The sequence below is a fragment of the Mugil cephalus genome, chromosome 1, assembly GCF_022458985.1.
Source record: "Mugil cephalus isolate CIBA_MC_2020 chromosome 1, CIBA_Mcephalus_1.1, whole genome shotgun sequence".
Classification (NCBI taxonomy): Eukaryota; Metazoa; Chordata; class Actinopteri; order Mugiliformes; family Mugilidae; genus Mugil; species Mugil cephalus.
Genome location: NC_061770.1, coordinates 15,578,829 through 15,597,277, shown reverse-complemented (window position 1 = coordinate 15,597,277; position 18,449 = coordinate 15,578,829). Strand labels below are relative to the sequence as shown.

General features: G+C 40.7%; 1 protein-coding gene across 1 annotated transcript; it reads left to right on the top strand.

Moving 5' to 3' along the window:
• Window positions 1-642: 642 nt before the first annotated feature.
• LOC125011903 (rho-related GTP-binding protein RhoA-D) lies at window positions 643-18,430 on the top strand. Its single transcript, XM_047591415.1, has 5 exons — window positions 643-791; window positions 12,746-12,901; window positions 14,616-14,736; window positions 15,223-15,353; window positions 16,578-18,430. Exons 2-5 carry the CDS (start codon window positions 12,746-12,748, stop codon window positions 16,749-16,751), a joined length of 582 nt encoding a protein of 193 aa, XP_047447371.1. The 5' UTR covers window positions 643-791; the 3' UTR covers window positions 16,752-18,430.
• The last annotated feature ends 19 nt before the right edge of the window (window positions 18,431-18,449 follow it).

The window sequence follows — 18,449 nt, the reverse complement described above, 5'->3', positions numbered from 1 at the left end:
GAGTGTTTTTGAATATTGAACAAAAACATTTTGCTTGTAAATTAACCTTAAATAGTAGTTATGGTATTGTTTCAATCTATGTACATTTTACTATTTGCTAACACAGCAAAAACAAATAAACAAATCCAAATTATGCAAGAATGCAATAAAAATGTTTGGCATATTCTACAAAATGTATGGTAAAAAGTATTATTTCTATTTTAATATTTTAAAGAGTTGGAAGTTTTTATTGTCATTGTTTGGTTAAAAAACAATCGAATACAGTTTGGCAGCTCTTTGGCCTGAGAACAATTGAAAACAGAAAGTATAGCAGCATAAAGATTACAAAAAATTAAAATAAGTATAGCAGCTATGCACAATAAAATACAATATCTACAGAATAAGTAGTTGGTACAATGAGGGGAAATAGCAGCATTTAAAGCATTTAAGCTTGATGGTACAGGCTGTTTTTTACTCGGTTATTAGCTCTGGGTTTGATAACTCGGTATCTCTTCCCATCAAATCCAGAGCCAAAAGATTAAAAGACAATGGTTCGAGGCCACAGTCGGCAGATTAATAAACTTTCGGTTTTATTTTTGCTGAGCTCGATACCAAAGAAGCTTTGATAATATTGTGAAAACGAAAAGGTTGAGTTTTACGAGCGACCTTTGAACGCGCCACACTGGGAGGGTCTTGTGAGTATTGGAGTGCTTCTCGTTCACTCTGATTACAGCTGCTTCAAGGAAAGGGCGGAAAGTAAAGAGGGATACACGGATCTCTTCTGTTTTCGAAAGCACACTCTTCTGACAGAGGTGAGGGCGTCCGTGTTTCTTTTTTTTTTTTTTTATCACTTTTCTCTAAAGTGAAGCGTCGAGGGGTCTGTGGACACTGTAACGCGAGTTTTGACAGGAGACTAGTTGGTTAATGGTTGAACGTTAATGAGCCGAGGAGGCGGCAGCGTCTCGCCGTGTGGAAACCTGTTACTGCTCCCGAAGTTTTTCTAGCACAGTTTCGAGGTTTGGTCGGCAAAAAATGGTAAAGAAATGGGCTGTAAACTGGGGGAAACGCCTGTTTGTTTTCTCTAGCTACCGGTATATCCTGGTCGAAGGGGCCGGAGTCATATCGGTGTTAATTCCTCTCAACCACAGCCCTGAAACTAGCCCCATAATATATTTTTTACTGCGTAATTTAATTATGTGGGATTCGGCTGTGAAGCGAATAAAACGAAAGTCTCCGTGTTTCTTTTTAGTCGCTGTGAAAAACTTCTGTCTTTGGGAACCTGTTTGACCAGTAATCTCTAGTCGACAAGTATCGTGTGTTTTTTTTTTCTTTTTCCTTAAGACGGGAATTTTTGTAAAGGAAAACCTTAAAAAAAAAAAAAATCACGTCACTTTTCGGGAACCGGGTGTGTTTTTTTTTTATATTTAATTGGTTCTGCGGAGACAGGAAACAGTCTGTCCTCTCTGCCTGTTTTTAAATAACAGTTTAAACATTGTGTCTGCGCTGAGGAAATTCCTTTCTCGGAGTCACCACACCCTGGTTGGTGCTGCTCGGCTTCTGTAGCCAGACCCTCGCATCACACATCACACTCGTCCCCCCTTGTCTTGGCATGTTCTCCATAACTGAACAGCTCTGGTTGTGTTTATTGTCAGCCAGAGTCAAAGCTGCGAAAACAATGCTTCAACTGGACTACTCCCATTTTCTCAGCTGTCTCACACATGCACGTACTGTATGCGCAGGGTGTTGCAAGGCAGCAAAAGAGTTCAGGATCGGAGCGCACTCAAACATTGTTCGTATTTTATTCTTACACATTCCTGGCGTGTCTTTGTGTGCGCGAAAATATGTTTGTGAAAGTATGATGTCATTGTAGCTGAGCAGCTGACTGCTGACCCAGCAGGTAGTGGACAGAAGTGGAAGTGTTCCCCCAGCTTTACCCTGATACTTCCAGAAGTACATAAAACAGAAAAAAATAAGTTCACCTAAAAAAAAAAAAGAGACTGACTGAGTCATAATTGAACGCCAATCTTAAAAAAAGCAGGTCTCCAGATTTGATTTAAATAATAACGAGATGAGCAGTGGTGCGGATGTCGAGGGACAGTTTGTTCCACAGTCGGGGAGCAGCGACGGCACAAGGGACGATCACCCCACTGTTTGTATTTAAATCAGAGCCAGTGTACAGGAGGGGAGTACAGTGGGAGCCCTGATGACCGTCAGTGACATCAGAAAGAAGTAGATTTGATGTTAGGGATCTTACAGTGCGACTCTAAGTTTCGATACACGTACGACACTGATCGGTATCAACCAATCAGAGTTTCAATCTGATCTTTATTAAAAAAAAAAGTCCTCTCCTGCAGTTCTGTAAAGACTTTTCTTATGTTACTTGTATTCTTCTAGATATTCGTCAGAGTTGAGCTCAAACAGACAGTCCAGAAATGGGCTGGTCATCTTACACCATAAACCCTCTCTAATAGTTTTCACCATGACGCTGTTTGTAGAAAACTTTTTTAAATGTAGCCCTTGCCTCAGTGTAAATAGCATATTTTTTATTTTTAAAAGACCCTTAATACCGTATTGCGCATAATTTACAAATTTCAGTCTGACCGACTGCACTTTCCACAGTAAAATACACACAACAGACGTGTTGATGCGCGTCACAGGATTTTAGCTAATCTTTTCATTTGATTATTAGCAGCTTTGATGCTAGCCACCCGCCGCTAAAACAGAAGGAGAAAATGTTTTTGCTCCAAGGGGGCGTGGTTTTGGTTTATGGCAGGACTCCAGCCAATCATTTACAAGTGCCCGGATCAGCCCTGATACCGATCGGGACATTGCTACCATTTTTACCTGTTGGGTGGAAGTCGTAGAAGTATCGGTATCCGTGTATAGTATTGCTTGCAGACACTACAGATGGTGAGGCAAACATTAATATGCAGAAAGGAAAGGGCTTCTGCACATGGGAATGCGTGCAAAAAAAAAAAAAAATAAGAGAACAAATTATGAAATGTTAAATTATTAACTGTTTTTCCTTTGCATGGATGAGTCAACTTAAATACACAATGAAGCAACGGCGCACTTAATTGAGGCAAATAAATGTTTTAGCTTTATTGCTACTGAACTTCATACCAGAAATCCATTATAAAACTGTGAGTTATGCACAAACAAGATGGCCTAAATTAAATATACGTCTTGCTGAATCACCTCTGAATAATGTAGGATTATTTAATCAAAACAAAAACATGCAGATGTCCGAGGAGGTTGAAGCTAGGGCTCAGGGGACCAGTGATTAATTGAGATTCTTTTCATAAATCTTTTGTTTTATTAAATGATGACATTATGTCAGGTATGCTTCTCAGTGCACGACTTAAACTCCGCTCACTGTTCTTTCAAGTGGGGAAAAAGAGGAATATGGACGGCAGCCATTTTGCTGTAAACTAAATCAACTTGGCAGTGGTCGGATGATGCGTTTGACGCCGTAGGTGTTACTTTTCAGTCTGACACCGCATAAAGTCTCGCCAAACAATTTGATTGGCTCAGCAGATATTGGCCTGGCCATTCTGACTCCAGACCAACTTTCCCCCACTGAAAGTTTATGGATGAGTAAACTATCGGCTGGTCTCCTGACTTGTTTAATACATGTACAGTATTAAAACATCGCGGTGTTCTTCGTGTTTTATACAGTAGTTAAGGTACTCGCAAAGAACAGACTTATTGTACGAACAAGCTCATAAAAAGTTGTATTAAACATCTATTAACTTAACTGAAGATGAGATACATCAGGATCCAAGTGGCTGATTCGGACCACAGAATATGCTGAATTCCTACGACAAGCCATGAAGACACGATGTCTCGTATCATCAATCTTCAGAATGTGAGCTTTTTTTTCTTCTTGCAGTATTGAGGTCATGCAGACGGATGAATAGCTCAGTAGGTCAACGTGAAAGCCTTTATGAAAGGCTGTTACGGATTAAAAGTTGCATGCATGCTTTTATAGCCAGAAGCCATTTCACTTGTCATGTGACTGACTTACAGTGAAATTCTACCTTTTACTGATTGTAACCTCTTAACCGACACCAAAGCTTTAGAAAGTACGTTGCGGACAGAAGAATGATTGATCAGATGTTTCTTTCCCGTCCGCTCTGGTCATAGTTCCATGGAGATCCACGAGTTTGTTCATTGTTAAGCTATAAGTGCTTATCGGCCAAGGTGTTCAAACACAATGGTCCACTGTATCCTGTCTCAGATTAGTGTGGGCAGCTTTCCATCAGAAGTGATTTCCACGCAGGCCAGTCTGCTTCTGAAAAACTGTAGCTTGTTTCACACGTTTAACACAGGAAAATTCAGAGTTTAGCCTCTTAACTGTTTCTTGGTGACGGAGGGGAAAATACTGTCTGTGTGCTGCGGGGTGGGTCACATACACAGGCAGCTGCAGAGGAGTAAATCCTCGTGGAAAAAACTAATCTGAGGGAGAGTTTCCTGTTTGGATCTTGGGTCTTACAGCTTCAGGAAGTCTTAAAGGGATCATTTAAACATTTCTGTTTAAGTTACATTTGCTACGGCACCCCTAAAAGATACTCTGATAGACACTTCTCATGTGGATCCTGCTCCTGGATGGTAAAAAAATGCAGATTTGTTAAGCTCTGGAGCAACCTATTTTCTTTTCTGAGTATTTGTCTCTTCTCATTATTTTCATTAGAAAAGATAAACAGAAAAGATATCAGAAGGAGCTGTTTATGTGCTGCTGTTGGTGGTTATAGTAACAAACGCCATCAGTGGCAGATTATAGTCTGTACTTAATTGATTCATTCTGTATTTGTTACACTTAAGGTTTGGCTAATGTGTGTCCTGGTTGTTTAAAGTAACCTTTTACGCCTTTTATCTTGTTTGGTTTAGTCCGAACCTGACTTACTATTTTGAATCCTCTCCTTGGTTACACGAAAAGAGGTGTCTGCTTTAAGCGAACCATGCTTTTGTTTTTAACGTACAAACATTTTTGGGTGGCCCGGACTCTCTCACCAGGAAGTTACAGCGAGTTATGCTGGAACCAGAAAACAAAACAAGAGCTATATTTGCCCAAAGAGGTAGAAGATCCCGCATATACAAGTCACGTCATGTTCTTTACCGCGTGTGCATATTTGCAATTGCATTGTGAAGCCAATGGACTGGATCAGATATATTCAATAATCAACCTTGAATTAAGCTTTGAAGTGAAGAAGAAAGATCGAAGAAGCAAAAATAAAGCAGAGTATACACTCTTAACAGCTTCTTAATCGTTCATCTTAATTTTTACATTGTCTATGCACAGTATTAACAAATGATTGTGTTTGGAATCTGGAGTGCATTTATTGAATTGCAACCCTTTTATGTGTTGATATTATAATGCACAGATTAGTCCGTGCAGCATCTTACCAAAACCAAATCCACAGCCTTTTAACTGAACCGTGTAAATGTGTCTCTTTCTTTAGTTTCAGGTAACTAAATGTCATTCAACAACTTTGGTAGTTATTAAAGCCATATGCTACTGGCAAATGCAAACATTACATGATTTGATAAACATTTCCAAAGGCTTCTGATTTAAAACTGTTTCTTGGCTCCACTGAACGGCTTGAACAGATGGGGGAACGGCGTTAGCGTTGGACGCGGTGACTCCATCGAGGTTGCGTGCGTGTATGTCAGCTTTTATTTTCAGCTTTCACTTGTGCTGTGTGCGGGGGAATCGGAAAAGGATGGGATGCAGCACCCCGAGGATATGCAACATTAGCTCCCTGATGGTGACATCACACTGCAACACAGGAAACGCAAGGGGAAGGGATGAGATGAGGACGGAGTGAGAACAGGAGCCCGGAGGAGGATGGGCGGAAGAGAGGGAGCGAACGGGGTAGAGAACAGGGTGCAGTCAAGTCAGCTGCTTCGCCGTGTCCAGCTGAGACAGAGTGTGTCTGTGCATATGAACACTTCATAATTTTTAAGTTAACAGCAGCCTGTGCCAGAGACTTAGGAAGAAAAAAAAAAATTGTTCCTCATTTCAGGCCACGTTTTGATTAGCTCTGTTCCCAAGTCACCCCATGACTAATTCTTCCATTTATTTATTTCACACTCTTGGAATATTAATCAAAGACTTGCTCATTACCCTTTAATATTTTTAAGTTTCTACAGTGGCTGGCTCTGCTGCTGCTGCGTGTTCTAGTTTTGACCACCACTCCTCCGTCTGTTGGACTTCTGTGTCTGTTTGTGCTGCAACCAGAAGGCTCAGCGGTGGATGGAAGGATAATTCTGTGTGATATTTCTCTCTTTCGTCCTCTGCTCTGAGCTGGGCTGTTTTCACTGTGATAAATTGGGCTGGAGGAGTCTCAATGGCTCTGTCCTATTTTGGGCTTCTGCTGCTAGGTTCTCTGACTTTTGCCGCTTCCCTGGCCTGGATCTTGTGCAGACACTTCTGATCTCCAGATTGATTCAGCCTTTAATTATTTGTCTAATCCATGATGTGTCAGGACAACAACGAAAAATAAATTCCAACTTGGCTTTGTTTTCTCACTAAATCTGAATCAGATTTTTGTGCCACAACTCCAGTTTTATCTTGTATGTCTTTTAGTTATATATTTTATTTGTTGTTCTTTACTGTATAAAACTGTGCAGTGTTCACTTAGCCTTAAGTAGAGTCTACATTAAAATTAATAAAGCAGTCGTCGTACATTAATCATCTGAACTGCTCTCTATTAAGTGCAGCCTGCACATCTGTAAATGGTTTCTCTTAAAGGGGAACTCTACAGGTTTTACACAAAGTCTGTTTACTGGCCTTGAGGAGCGCTCCTTCGTATGTGATCAAAGTTGTATTAAGCCTTGACTTCAGGAGGGACAGTTCACTATCTCATGCAGCAAGTGGTGGCACATGAGTGTTGAAGACAGAGAATTAAAATGGAAGCAGTGAGCGTCCTGGACTTCCATAGGCCACTCCTTATCTGTGCTTAAAGAGAGCAGCTCAAGGCCACACGAGCTACCAGGAAATTTCCAGCTCAACTATGGTTGTGGACTAGTTGGATTGTGGGTAATGTAGGCACTAGGTTTTGACAAAAACTGTGTGGAAAATACTCAAGTGCAATTTATATATATATTTTTTAACTTAGCTATCCTTAATTGGAAACAAACTCTTACATAACAAATATCTGAGACACATTTAGGTTGCTAGTCAGGTAGAGCTTAATTAAGTTCTAATTAATGTCCTTTTAAGCAAACATTTGTCAAACATTGCCTGTATGTTTCCTGGTAACTGACCAAAACAAGAAACTTTCTAACAGGACCTTAAGTTATTGACAAACTGTGATCGTAGTTTTCCATATATAAAAGTAGTAATGATCCTAACAAATGAAAAACTTGAATTGTCTTTCCGTTTTTGCTTTAAGGACGCCTCATTTTGACTATATACCTTTAGTGCCTGGTCACCCTAGATGTTAATAGCTTTTCATTTGTTGATACATTGATGCTGATATGTGTTTTACATGTTTTATATGACATGTTGAATGTGAAGCACTTTTGGTGCAAATGCTCTTTGCTTTTAAGGTGCTATATAAATGGAAATAAACTTGGTAATGTGTGGACACTGGTTCTGGCTGGAATGTTTTTATGATTCAGACAGCCTCTCCTTTCCAGCATGAACAAAGTATAGACACAGTGTCCAACCACTGGCAGCATTTGAACAGGTGGAGCCGGTGTAAGTATAGCTGAAGTAAAAGCAAAATAACCTGTTTGTGAGATGCTCCACCCTGAACATAATTGAAATTGAAACTTCACGTCGTATCTTTGCTTGATGTCGGTCTCAAACGTTAAAGACTCAGTGCAATGCTATATTATAAATGCTTAAGTTTAAATCAAAGAATTATGAAGAAACCGTCAGACTTGATGTGTGCGCTTCCTGTTCTGTCCTGAGTATTACTAGTAGGAGAAAGACGGTTGTGGTGTGTTCAGAAGAAAAGGGTGAGGGCTTTTGAAAGTTGGTGAGAGATTCCTCATGGTTTATGTCCTCCCACATTTTTTACACAGTCGGACTGGATTGTGTGCAAGTGCCCAGTGACCCGTTATTAATCGTCACATGGAATGCACTTTGCTGCCTTCACCAATCAGTGTGTCGATATCGGAGCAGCTAACGCGCACATAATAAGTTTGTAAACAACTCTTTGTTTGTACATGACCTGCATACATTTAGCTTTCAATTAATTATATCCAAGAAGAACTGCTTGTATTGTTATTGTTGTATAGAAAACAGGGAGGAGTGTGTGTGGTCTGATTTGCTGGTTTAGAAACACTCATTTTCTTAACCAGTGTATGAAAACATTGTCCTTAAACAGTAAAGAAGGAAGGAAGGAAGTTTCTCCTGTGCGAGTGCATCACACTGAATGTAAACATTTCTGACTGAAATGACACATTAAGGTTTGTCTGAATATTTTCAGGCTTGTATTGTGTTGAGTGCTTGTATTTTGTCGACCTGGCTGTTTGACCTGGTTACAAGTCTTAAAGCCTCCAACAGGTTCCAGCATGAGGAAAGTATCATTTATTCAGTTAATAATTATTATTAATTAACTCGTCAGAGAGTAGTGACGATTTTCTGCAGCCTTTTATTTGATCAACAGAAACGTAGTTTATGTTACAAAGGAGAGGACGTTTGCTGCCAGATCTGGTGGGAATGTTGGCTGTGTCTTCACTTCTACACCCCAAGTAATCTGTTGTGGTATCGGGCGCTTCCATGTATGTAATCGATCAAAACAGCCACCTCCTGGACGATTACATATTGTGCAGCAAATTCTAGGATTTGAGCCAGGTTGAACTCTTTATGCTCGCTCCCCCGCTGTGTTCCCAGAACGGATTGATCAGTGAGGAGCTGTATTTTGTTCCGTGCAGGGCTTATGTCGGACTGAATGCAGCGACAAAAAGTGGTTTCTGATGGTATTATCTGGCCTGTTCTGTTGCCTGAGAATCTTGTCGTTAGTGGCAAGAAGGTTGGACGTCTCTCCAGGAAACAATCAAATACTGAGTTTCGTAATTAGCAATATTGTAAATGTCTACTGAAACATTTTTTTTAAACCAAAGCAGCTTTTATATTAATGAGCAATATTCTTGATTGGAGCAGTTTTGTTTATCAACATGATTAATGCCATTACAATATAATGAGCCAGTGTACAGTCATTGTGTGGGCAACAAATTATTAGATTAGAACTTGTTAACTTGAACCTCCTGCGTTGGCAGTGCAATCTTTTTTTTAGCTGGTGTTAGACTGGTACAAACCCGCTGGTCATTTATTGTTGGAGTTTTATGGTTGGTGTAAATGCCTCGTGTTTGCTCTTCTATGCGATTAAAGGTTGATTGATAATTCAAGACGAGGAGCACGTTTTTATCATGCTATCCCTCATAGAGCTCACAGAGACGTTTTCTGTTGCTTTTACACCCTGCTACCTCTAATAAACACGGCTGGCTAATGTGTCACCGACTGCATGTGTGAGTCAGTCCGCCAGAGACGAGAGATGTGGGAGAAAGAAGCATCTGTGCTGCATGTGCTGGAAATGAGGACTTTGTCCTTTGCTGCTCCACACAGCAGCAAACATTGTCGTTCTTCCCAAGACACGTGCGATATGTCTCCCGTTGTAACCTCTTTGAGGTCGTTAGTTGTGTGTGTGAAGGTGCTCCCTGCTTTGGATGCCGCTCAGAATTATTTTTTAATGTAACAATCGGTGGCCCATCTTCTCAGTGGTTGTTCTGAGTGATTTATACATGGTTAGCTAACTTCTTTTTTTTTTATTTTTTACTGGTTCATTTCCACGTGTTGATGGAGGACTTATTACAGGATAAGGTTCAAACCGCATTTAAATATTAATTATTGACATAATATACATTGTCATAAATTAAAACCAATTGGCAAATCTATCAGTTCATTCACTTTACATGAGATCAATATGATATGATTACCCTCGCGTTTCCAATATCTTGAAATATTCACTCAAAAGCCTCGCATGTAAAAATGTCCCATGTAGTATTAAGAGTCTGCGAGTCTGCTCTTCACTGTCGTCACACAGTGTTTATCTAGAAAAATATAAAAAGCCTCCATCTGAATCCTGGGCAGTCTGGTGGCTGAAGGAAGAGGAGGTCTGTTTATATTAGACTGCTTCTTGTGCAAATAAAACTAGTTTTAACTAAACCAAGTGGAGAAACTTAAAAATAATTACAAAACTGGTTAAGTCCAGCAACATTTCCTCCTTCCTCTCTCCTTCACCTTTTTTTACTATTTATTTCTTACTAGAAAGTCACTTTAAAGGAAGGTAAAGTAGGACGACAGTGACACGGGAAAATCCATCAGTGCCTGCTGCCCTTCATCTAACAAATGGTTTGTTGTAAGATGATACGGAGTTTCTAGCTTGAACCTTATGCTGCTTTGCATAAGTCTTTTGTCTTTTCTGGGAGTCTTTCACTGTGAGTAGGACAAGATGTTAGTAATGTCCTGATTTGATTTACCACCTCAAGTTTTTGTTGGAATTTCCCTCTCTGGTTACAGAACATTATTTTTCAAGGTGACTAAACTCGTCTTCTCTGTGTCTTAAAACTTTTTTCGGCATTTTTGGGTTTTAACAAAACTCCTGTAGCGTAGAGTTAGAATGGTTAAAAGTTAAATAACATATAACTCATGCTCAATGTTGACGTTGGAAATAATTGTAAAAATATTCAGTGCGTGTTGCGGTTATTGTACCAGCGTTCTAGTGAACTGTCGCACACCACATTTCAAGAGGCGCAGAAAATGTCTAATGATGTTTTTAGGGAACAAGTCCTTGGTGGACGTCCTTGTCTTGGCGCAGTGTGCACACGGACACATTAATGCAAAGTAAAGGGGCCATTATCCTCACTCAGCTCCATGTGCTGCCACTCTGAACAGGGAGCCTGCTACGAGAGCCACTGTCATCAATAAGCTGCAGTATTTTATCATGGCAAATCTGCGGGACTAGCCCGATTTTCCGAAGCTTTCTGTAGCCACTACTGTAGTGACGCTTGTGCGCGTGTGTGTTCCTTTGTGTGTTTGTGTGCATCTTCCCTCCGGCAGTGACAGTTTGATGTATGGAGTAGCAGCAGCCTGCTATCACAGAAAACAGGTGGCTCTCTCCAGAGAAAACTGACAACACACTGGCCTGATTTAACGTGCGGAAGAAAAAGCAACTGGAACAATTTCCTTTTTATTCTGTGTGTAAATGCTGTCGCAGTGAAGGTGAATGACTGAGGCCTGAAGACCGACGGTTTCTTTAGAGGTCGTCTTTACTAAGCCAGAGAAAATATGTGTTCTCCTTCCAAAACTCCAGAATAATCTGGAAAAAACACCTTGCTCCTTGTTTAATTTGCTTTATTTAGTTTCTATGAATGTTTTGTATCCGCAGGGTTCTCGCAGCCCACACATCGGCCCATTTCTGGGGAAACAACTGTTTACACATGCAAATGCAGCAAATTGTGTTTACCATCCCAAAGCACAACATCACCATTGAATGACTGACACTAATATATGTGAGAGGCTGGTTGATGTGTACCGATGAGTCTCTGAATACTTTCTGCTTGTTATTCAATAAGAAATACCATTATTAGTGTTTCCCCCTTAAACCTGAAGTCAATTATTTGTTTAGCTGTTTGGGAGCAGAAAAACAATTGCAACGCTACAATTTTAAGAAGGATTTTATGTTTATGTATACAACACTGCTATTTTAGTCTCTCTTGCAAAATCCTCCACTGTGTTCATAAGCTAACTTCATCTGCTGTTTGCTGCTGAGCAGGTTGAATAACCCTCAGCTTTTCAGACTGTTTGTTGAAAATTGTGCAAATAACCGAGTCAAATCACAAATGTTGTAGATTGTAAAACCAAAACCATGAGTTGAAAGATGCTCATAAAAGCTGAGTTCTGCTAAAGTAATATTTCTCGGTTCATCTGCTTTAAATAACTGCGGTGTCTTTTATTTCATTTTGTCTGTGTGTCCTTTAAGCGGTTATGATTTGAACACTGTGTGTGTGACAGCGGAGGTTGTGATCTTTGTCTTAGTCCAGGTAGTGTGAGATCTGTGGAAGCTGATGTTGCATGGCAGGCAGCCAGTGTGTTGTCTCATCTCCTGCTGCCTTCTCTCCATTATTGTCAGCCTGTGGGAGATGGCTATTGATCTGTGTGTGTTTGTGCTCTCTCTCTCTCTCTCTCTCTCTCTCTCTCTCTCTTTCTCTCTCTCTCTCTCTCTCTCTCTCTCTCTGGCCATATTTCACTCACATATACACACCTTTCAAGGGAAACAAGCGGGGACGTGGAGAGAAATGTGTGCAATCTAGAGGTGTCAGACAAAACCAGTATGAGCTGTAATTCACTTGGCCACAGGCATGTAGGAGTGACACATTAAAGATCATTATTAATGTGATTGCACGGTAGAGGTCAGACATGTTCAGCAGTGTGTGGAGCACTAATGCTGCAGTGTAGCTCTCTGCCTGGTCCCTTCCCTCCCAGTTCTTTTCTAGAGCAGCGCTTAACCCTCAGTTGGACTCTTTTTTTTTTTTTTTCTCACCTCACACACATGACACAGTCCGGGAAAGGGAAGAGGGCGTGGCTCCAAAACAGACTTCATCATCCTTTTTCGCCCTCAGTCCCAGTCCTTCTGTTTATGGTTTCATTACTTCACCTGCCGCCACTGTTTGAAATGACTGGATTCTCCTCGCTTTATCGAGCGCGTCGAACCCAAACTCGCAGACTGACGAATGTGTGTTCCGTTCACAGATGGCTGCTATCAGGAAGAAGTTAGTGATAGTCGGGGATGGTGCATGTGGAAAGACCTGTCTGCTCATTGTCTTCAGTAAGGACCAGTTCCCAGAGGTCTACGTTCCTACCGTGTTTGAGAACTACATCGCTGACATTGAAGTTGACGGCAAACAGGTTTGTTTTGTTTGGATGACTGGTTAATTAACAGTGATGAAAAGCCCAGTGGTGCGTTTTAATTAAGTACAGTCATTTTCATGTTCTTACTCATGAAGTTATCCATTCTTTATAAGTGTAAAATGACAATTTGGGTATTCAGTTATTTTTTCACTACACTGCAGACTTATAGTGAAGGATCAGCTGATTTGTGGATCCGCCATCAGACCATCTGTAATTTAATTTAATTTAACCATATCTAGTAACCTCAGCTAGTTAACATTCATGACAAAATAAACAACCAAAAACGTTGGACAATCTTTTCAAAAGTTCGTTCCCCTTGGCTTGAGCCTTAGACTGAAGAAATGGACTAAACTAGAGAACCTGACTAACTGCACACACTGTGAAAAAGCTGCACCATTGTTATGTTTTACTCTCAATTACTTTTGCTTCAATAGGGTTTTAAATGAATCAGTCAATCTTCTAATTAAGTATGTTTATATAGCTGTGGTGCTATCGGTGATCGGAGTATATCTTTCATCGCTGATAATAATAAAAAAAAAATATATTCATCAAAACAGGTAGTTTTATGTGTGTGGGAACCACGTGCCATGAAGATTGATGGCTTTAAGTGTGTATTCTGAGTAAATCCTTGGGCCATTTCATTGTTATACAGCAGCAAACCTTGAGTCAACAACAGGAAATGGATCAGTGCCACCTTCCTGTGCATGGCTGGAGCCCCCATCCTCATACATCATGACTAATGTCCCATTTCCTGTTCCTGCTTCCTGTGCTGCGCAGTCTGGGATCAGGTGGCTGAGGATCTGCACAGCTACTAATAAAGCTGGCTCCAGGCCTCAGCTGTGGCACACAGATTTAAAACGCTATAATTTAATGCACTGAAATATTTCGGTGTCTGTGTTGAACATATGGCTTTTAATATACTAAGATAAGGTAAAAACAATAAAATAAAAGGAGTCTCAAGAGGCTGACTCTTAAGAGACACCTGGTGGTAAAAGAATCCACAGCAGCAGGTTATGGACACGGTGTGAACAGAAGATGTGCTATAGCTCATGTACTTCAGAAAATGCCCTGCTTGTGGTATATTATAAGTCAAAAGGTTCCATATTTAGCCAGTCTTGCCAACATTAGTAGTTTGTGAGCCAAAAAGTGACACTTGGCAAGTCGTGAGCTTAGTGCGATATCAGAAAAGTCCCGATGAACTGCCAAGATGCTGGAACTGCTGCCTGGTGGACTCTTAATAAAGGATTGTATCCAGTCGTTAAGAGTGAGGTAAAGTCCTCCAGCAGTGATTGTATTGGTCTGTCAGAGCACAGTAAAATAAACTAGCAGGATGTAGGAGAATAAAATGGGTCAAGCTTAAATCTATGGCTAGGTTCTAAAGAAAGCCGTGATTTTTGCATAACATGACACTTCTAGGCTGCTGTGTACCAAACAAGTGCTGCAGCACTTTCTGAGGAAATCATTGTCCTGGGTTTGTTTCATCTAGAGCAGGTCAGACATGCTGGGACTGGAAACAGTTTGATTAACAGTCCAAATCCTGTGGGAACTGCCTCCATCCGTGGGGGTAGTTTCTTGCCAGTGGAAGAATAATTGTTCTAAATCTCGATTTTGCTTGTTGTCCATGTTTTGTTTTTCTATTTCTCCCCCTCGTACTACCCCCAGTTTATCATTACTGCAACTTGCATAACATGCTTGGTTTTCTGTTTTTTAGGTGGAGTTAGCCTTGTGGGATACAGCCGGTCAGGAAGACTATGACAGACTGAGGCCTCTCTCCTACCCTGACACAGATGTTATTCTCATGTGCTTCTCCATAGACAGCCCTGACAGTTTAGGTGAGACTACACGCAACATTTATGACTATTTGCCAACTACACTGCTGGATACTTGTATGACAAGCCATGAATTAGATACAGTTAAAGGTTTTAAAACTATTTGAACAATGTCGACATCAATATGATTTAGTTGTTTCCACCTTTTTTTAACAGTAAACAAAATGACCAAACTAATTGGTAGAATATGACCTAGCTCTTAAATATCAAGTTCATGTATGTGTTGTTTGATAACACTTTAGCTTTCTCCCAGTGTTTTGATGTGGGCACTGACAGAGATGTTGTTCCTACTCCAGCTCAAAGTGGCATGTCTTTCCAGAGAAAACTGCTGGCTTTGGCTCACATGCTCAGTCCAGGGGTCACTGACCTTTTGATGTTGGTCTGGATAGTCACAAGGGAAACTCTCTCTCAACTGTCCTTGTAGGGAAAACGTCTGGGTTGTACTGTGCAGTGGCTTTTTTTAAATTGGAATTCCTTAAATTCTTCCAGAGAACATTCCAGAGAAATGGACACCTGAAGTGAAACACTTTTGTCCCAATGTCCCGATCATCCTCGTGGGAAACAAGAAGGACCTTAGGAATGACGAACACACACGCAGGGAGCTGACCAAGATGAAACAGGTGTGTGTTACTGCTGACGTAGAACTCATAGAACTTATCTACCTCGTTGTTTTATGGCATGGATTGGTTCTGATGTAATTTGAATGGGGAGGTACTCGTAAATCATCCACCCCATTAAAATAATTCTCTCCAATTTAGAGACCTGAACCCACTCACTCATCATTCTCAGTGGAGCATAGAGTATGTAAACATAATAGGATGGGAACTTTACTGTGAAGTAGGTTAGTTTAAGATAAACATTTATCTAAAGCAAAACGTCGAGTATGGCAGCAGCAAAAACTATTTCAAATTCATCCCATGGCCTGAAGACATACTTATGCCAACCAAAACTCTGAATGTCACTACAACTGCCGCAAACACAAATAAGCACTATAAGTGGCTTGTTGTACAGCTGGCCCCCACCCAAAATAAATGTATAAAACATGACACGTTCAGCAACCAAAAAACGTGTCATTGCAACTTCCAAAATAAAAACAGGGATGCACTGTCCCACATAAACATAAGCATTACTCTCATTCTTAATACGCGGTTATGGTACTTATCTGACTTGATTGTCTTCTGACTTAAGCACACACAGTGTACCACTTTTGAGGTGCTAGTTTTGTGACTATTACATACCATAGGGGTGCCAAACATACGGCCTGGGGGCCAAAATCGCCCTGCCAGAGGTCCACTTTGGTCTGGATCAAAGTACGAAAATTACATAATAGTTACTGCTAATACTAACTTGTCCACTAGGAGTCTCACTGTTTTAATCAGAGTTGCGACATAACCCAACAGTGAGATCCAGAACTAAACTGTAGATGACAACACTGTGCTAAAATACACTTCTTTTCTTAAGACATTTCCATAAAATGTTTTGTAAAACAACATTATTTATGGGTTATTATGCTATTATATTACCAGTCTGATCCCCTTGGAATCAGATTAGGCTGCATGAGGCCCATGACCTAAAAGAATTGGATACCACTGATACATACATACACCGTTTCTCAGCAGTGGCATTTAGTGTTTGCCTTGTTTTTTGTTTTTGCTTTAAGTTTTTTATTTTCCCTCACATTTCCTCCTACATTGCTGAATGCAGTGAGTGTAGTTCACCAGTAATAAAAATATTTACATTTAAGAGAATTAACCTACATGGACCCTATATATAGCTGTGGGCCGTGGATCATTAGTCCATACACATTGACATTTTAACCAATTGTCTGTCCACGAAACCTCCAGGAGCCAGTTAAGTCTGAAGAGGGCAGGGACATGGCCAACCGCATCAGTGCCTTTGGCTACTTGGAGTGCTCAGCCAAGACCAAGGACGGCGTGCGTGATGTGTTCGAGATGGCCACCAGAGCAGCACTGCAGGTCCGCAAGCGTAAGAAGAGGGGCGCCTGCGCGCTACTGTGAGGACGGACTGCCCCGACACTCAGAGCAAACTTAGAGAAACCTAAAATCAATGGCTTCCATGGACTATACTTACTTCACAGATGCAGATACGTCACAGGCAAATATGAAAGACTGACACACCTGTTTAAAGCAAAACAAATCAACCTTTTTTTAAAAACTCTTTCCTCCGTTTCTCACTCAGTTATTGCTTGTTTCCTCTTGTGTTTTTCTCCACCAGCACACCAACCTGTTTGTGCAAAGGAGCACTCTTTCCTCTATATGTATGAATGTATGTTTGTATTTATATGTGCATATACTTTACAAATGTGTCATGCATCTGCCTCTGAGCTCTGATTGTTTACAGAGGAGGGTCTCTCAGTCTACATGCCCAGTGACTCCTCCTCTCAAAGCTATGAGTTGCGGATAGACTCAAATTTGCTGCTTTCTTGGCTTCTCTTTAACTTGCACCTACCAGTTCCAGCCCTGATCCTTCTTCTGTTATATAGTTATACCACTATTCGTTTTACATCCCGAAAGCTCCATTTCACCAAGTGCTGTGTCAGCAGAGCTCTGTTTTCCACCACTTTCTCTCGACACAAAAGACTAAATTTAGAGCCTGTTCACTCTGCGTTTATTCACTGAGACCTATATAGACTGAATCAGCACTGACTATTTGTATGTAGAGGGTTTTGGACTGCACCTTGGTCTGTCCCTCCTCCGTGGCGATGGCTTGAACTGGCACTGGAGACAGTGGCCTATTGTTGTGGACACAATACTTGTAGTTGCGGCTCTGATAGACGTCGCCAACATTTTCCCCAGCGAGTCCTGCCTCCTGTCTGAACTCGGTTTCAGATCAGTATCACTCGTGGCTGTGTACTGGATTTTCCTGAGGATGAATGCACACTGTATAACAGCCATATGGATTAAATAATATAGGTCTAATATGTCTACAGGTTTTTTAATACAATACACAACTGCCAACTAGACTAGCAGCTCAAACAGTCTTCATCAATACACCATCTCCTGTCTCTGCCTCACAAAGACTAGTCGTCCTGTTTGCATGTGACAGCCCTTTATTTGACACTACGGGGACATTCCTTAAAATGTGATTGAGTCAAAATGCCATGCCATAGTTTCTCTTTAGTGGCCGTTAAAGATCGAGAAGTATCAACAGAGGGCATGTGTTTTGGAAATAGTGTCTTTTGGCTCTAAACTGACCCCTTAATTCAAAAATACTTTTACACTAATGTGTCATGTGCTCTTAATGACCTGCAATGTAACCAGAGCCAAGTTCGTCATTGGTTAGAATAGTTTCTAGAGAAATGTAATCTACTTCCTAACAGAATTAAAAATAAATAAATACTGAACTCTGCAGTTAGGATTTCTTTCAAGGCAAAAGTAAAGAGCTGTAATACATGGTCTCTATCCAGTTTTGCATAGAAAGACCCGTAAACACCCTGTGTTTATATATGGTGTATTAAATAGACCATTCCACCATCACAAGCTACAGCTGTGATGAGCTTCTGTTTATCCACTGCATTCAGATCTACACAGATCAGTGTAGTGGGCCTCCGTCTTAAATGTCAAACCCCATATTCCAAGAGAAAATGTTGATTGTGATGATGCTTTGTAAACAGGAGTGGGATGTGTTGAAAATCTGGATGAGACAAACATGTTAATAAAGTATTTTTGAAATACTACACAAGTGTTACCTTTTTC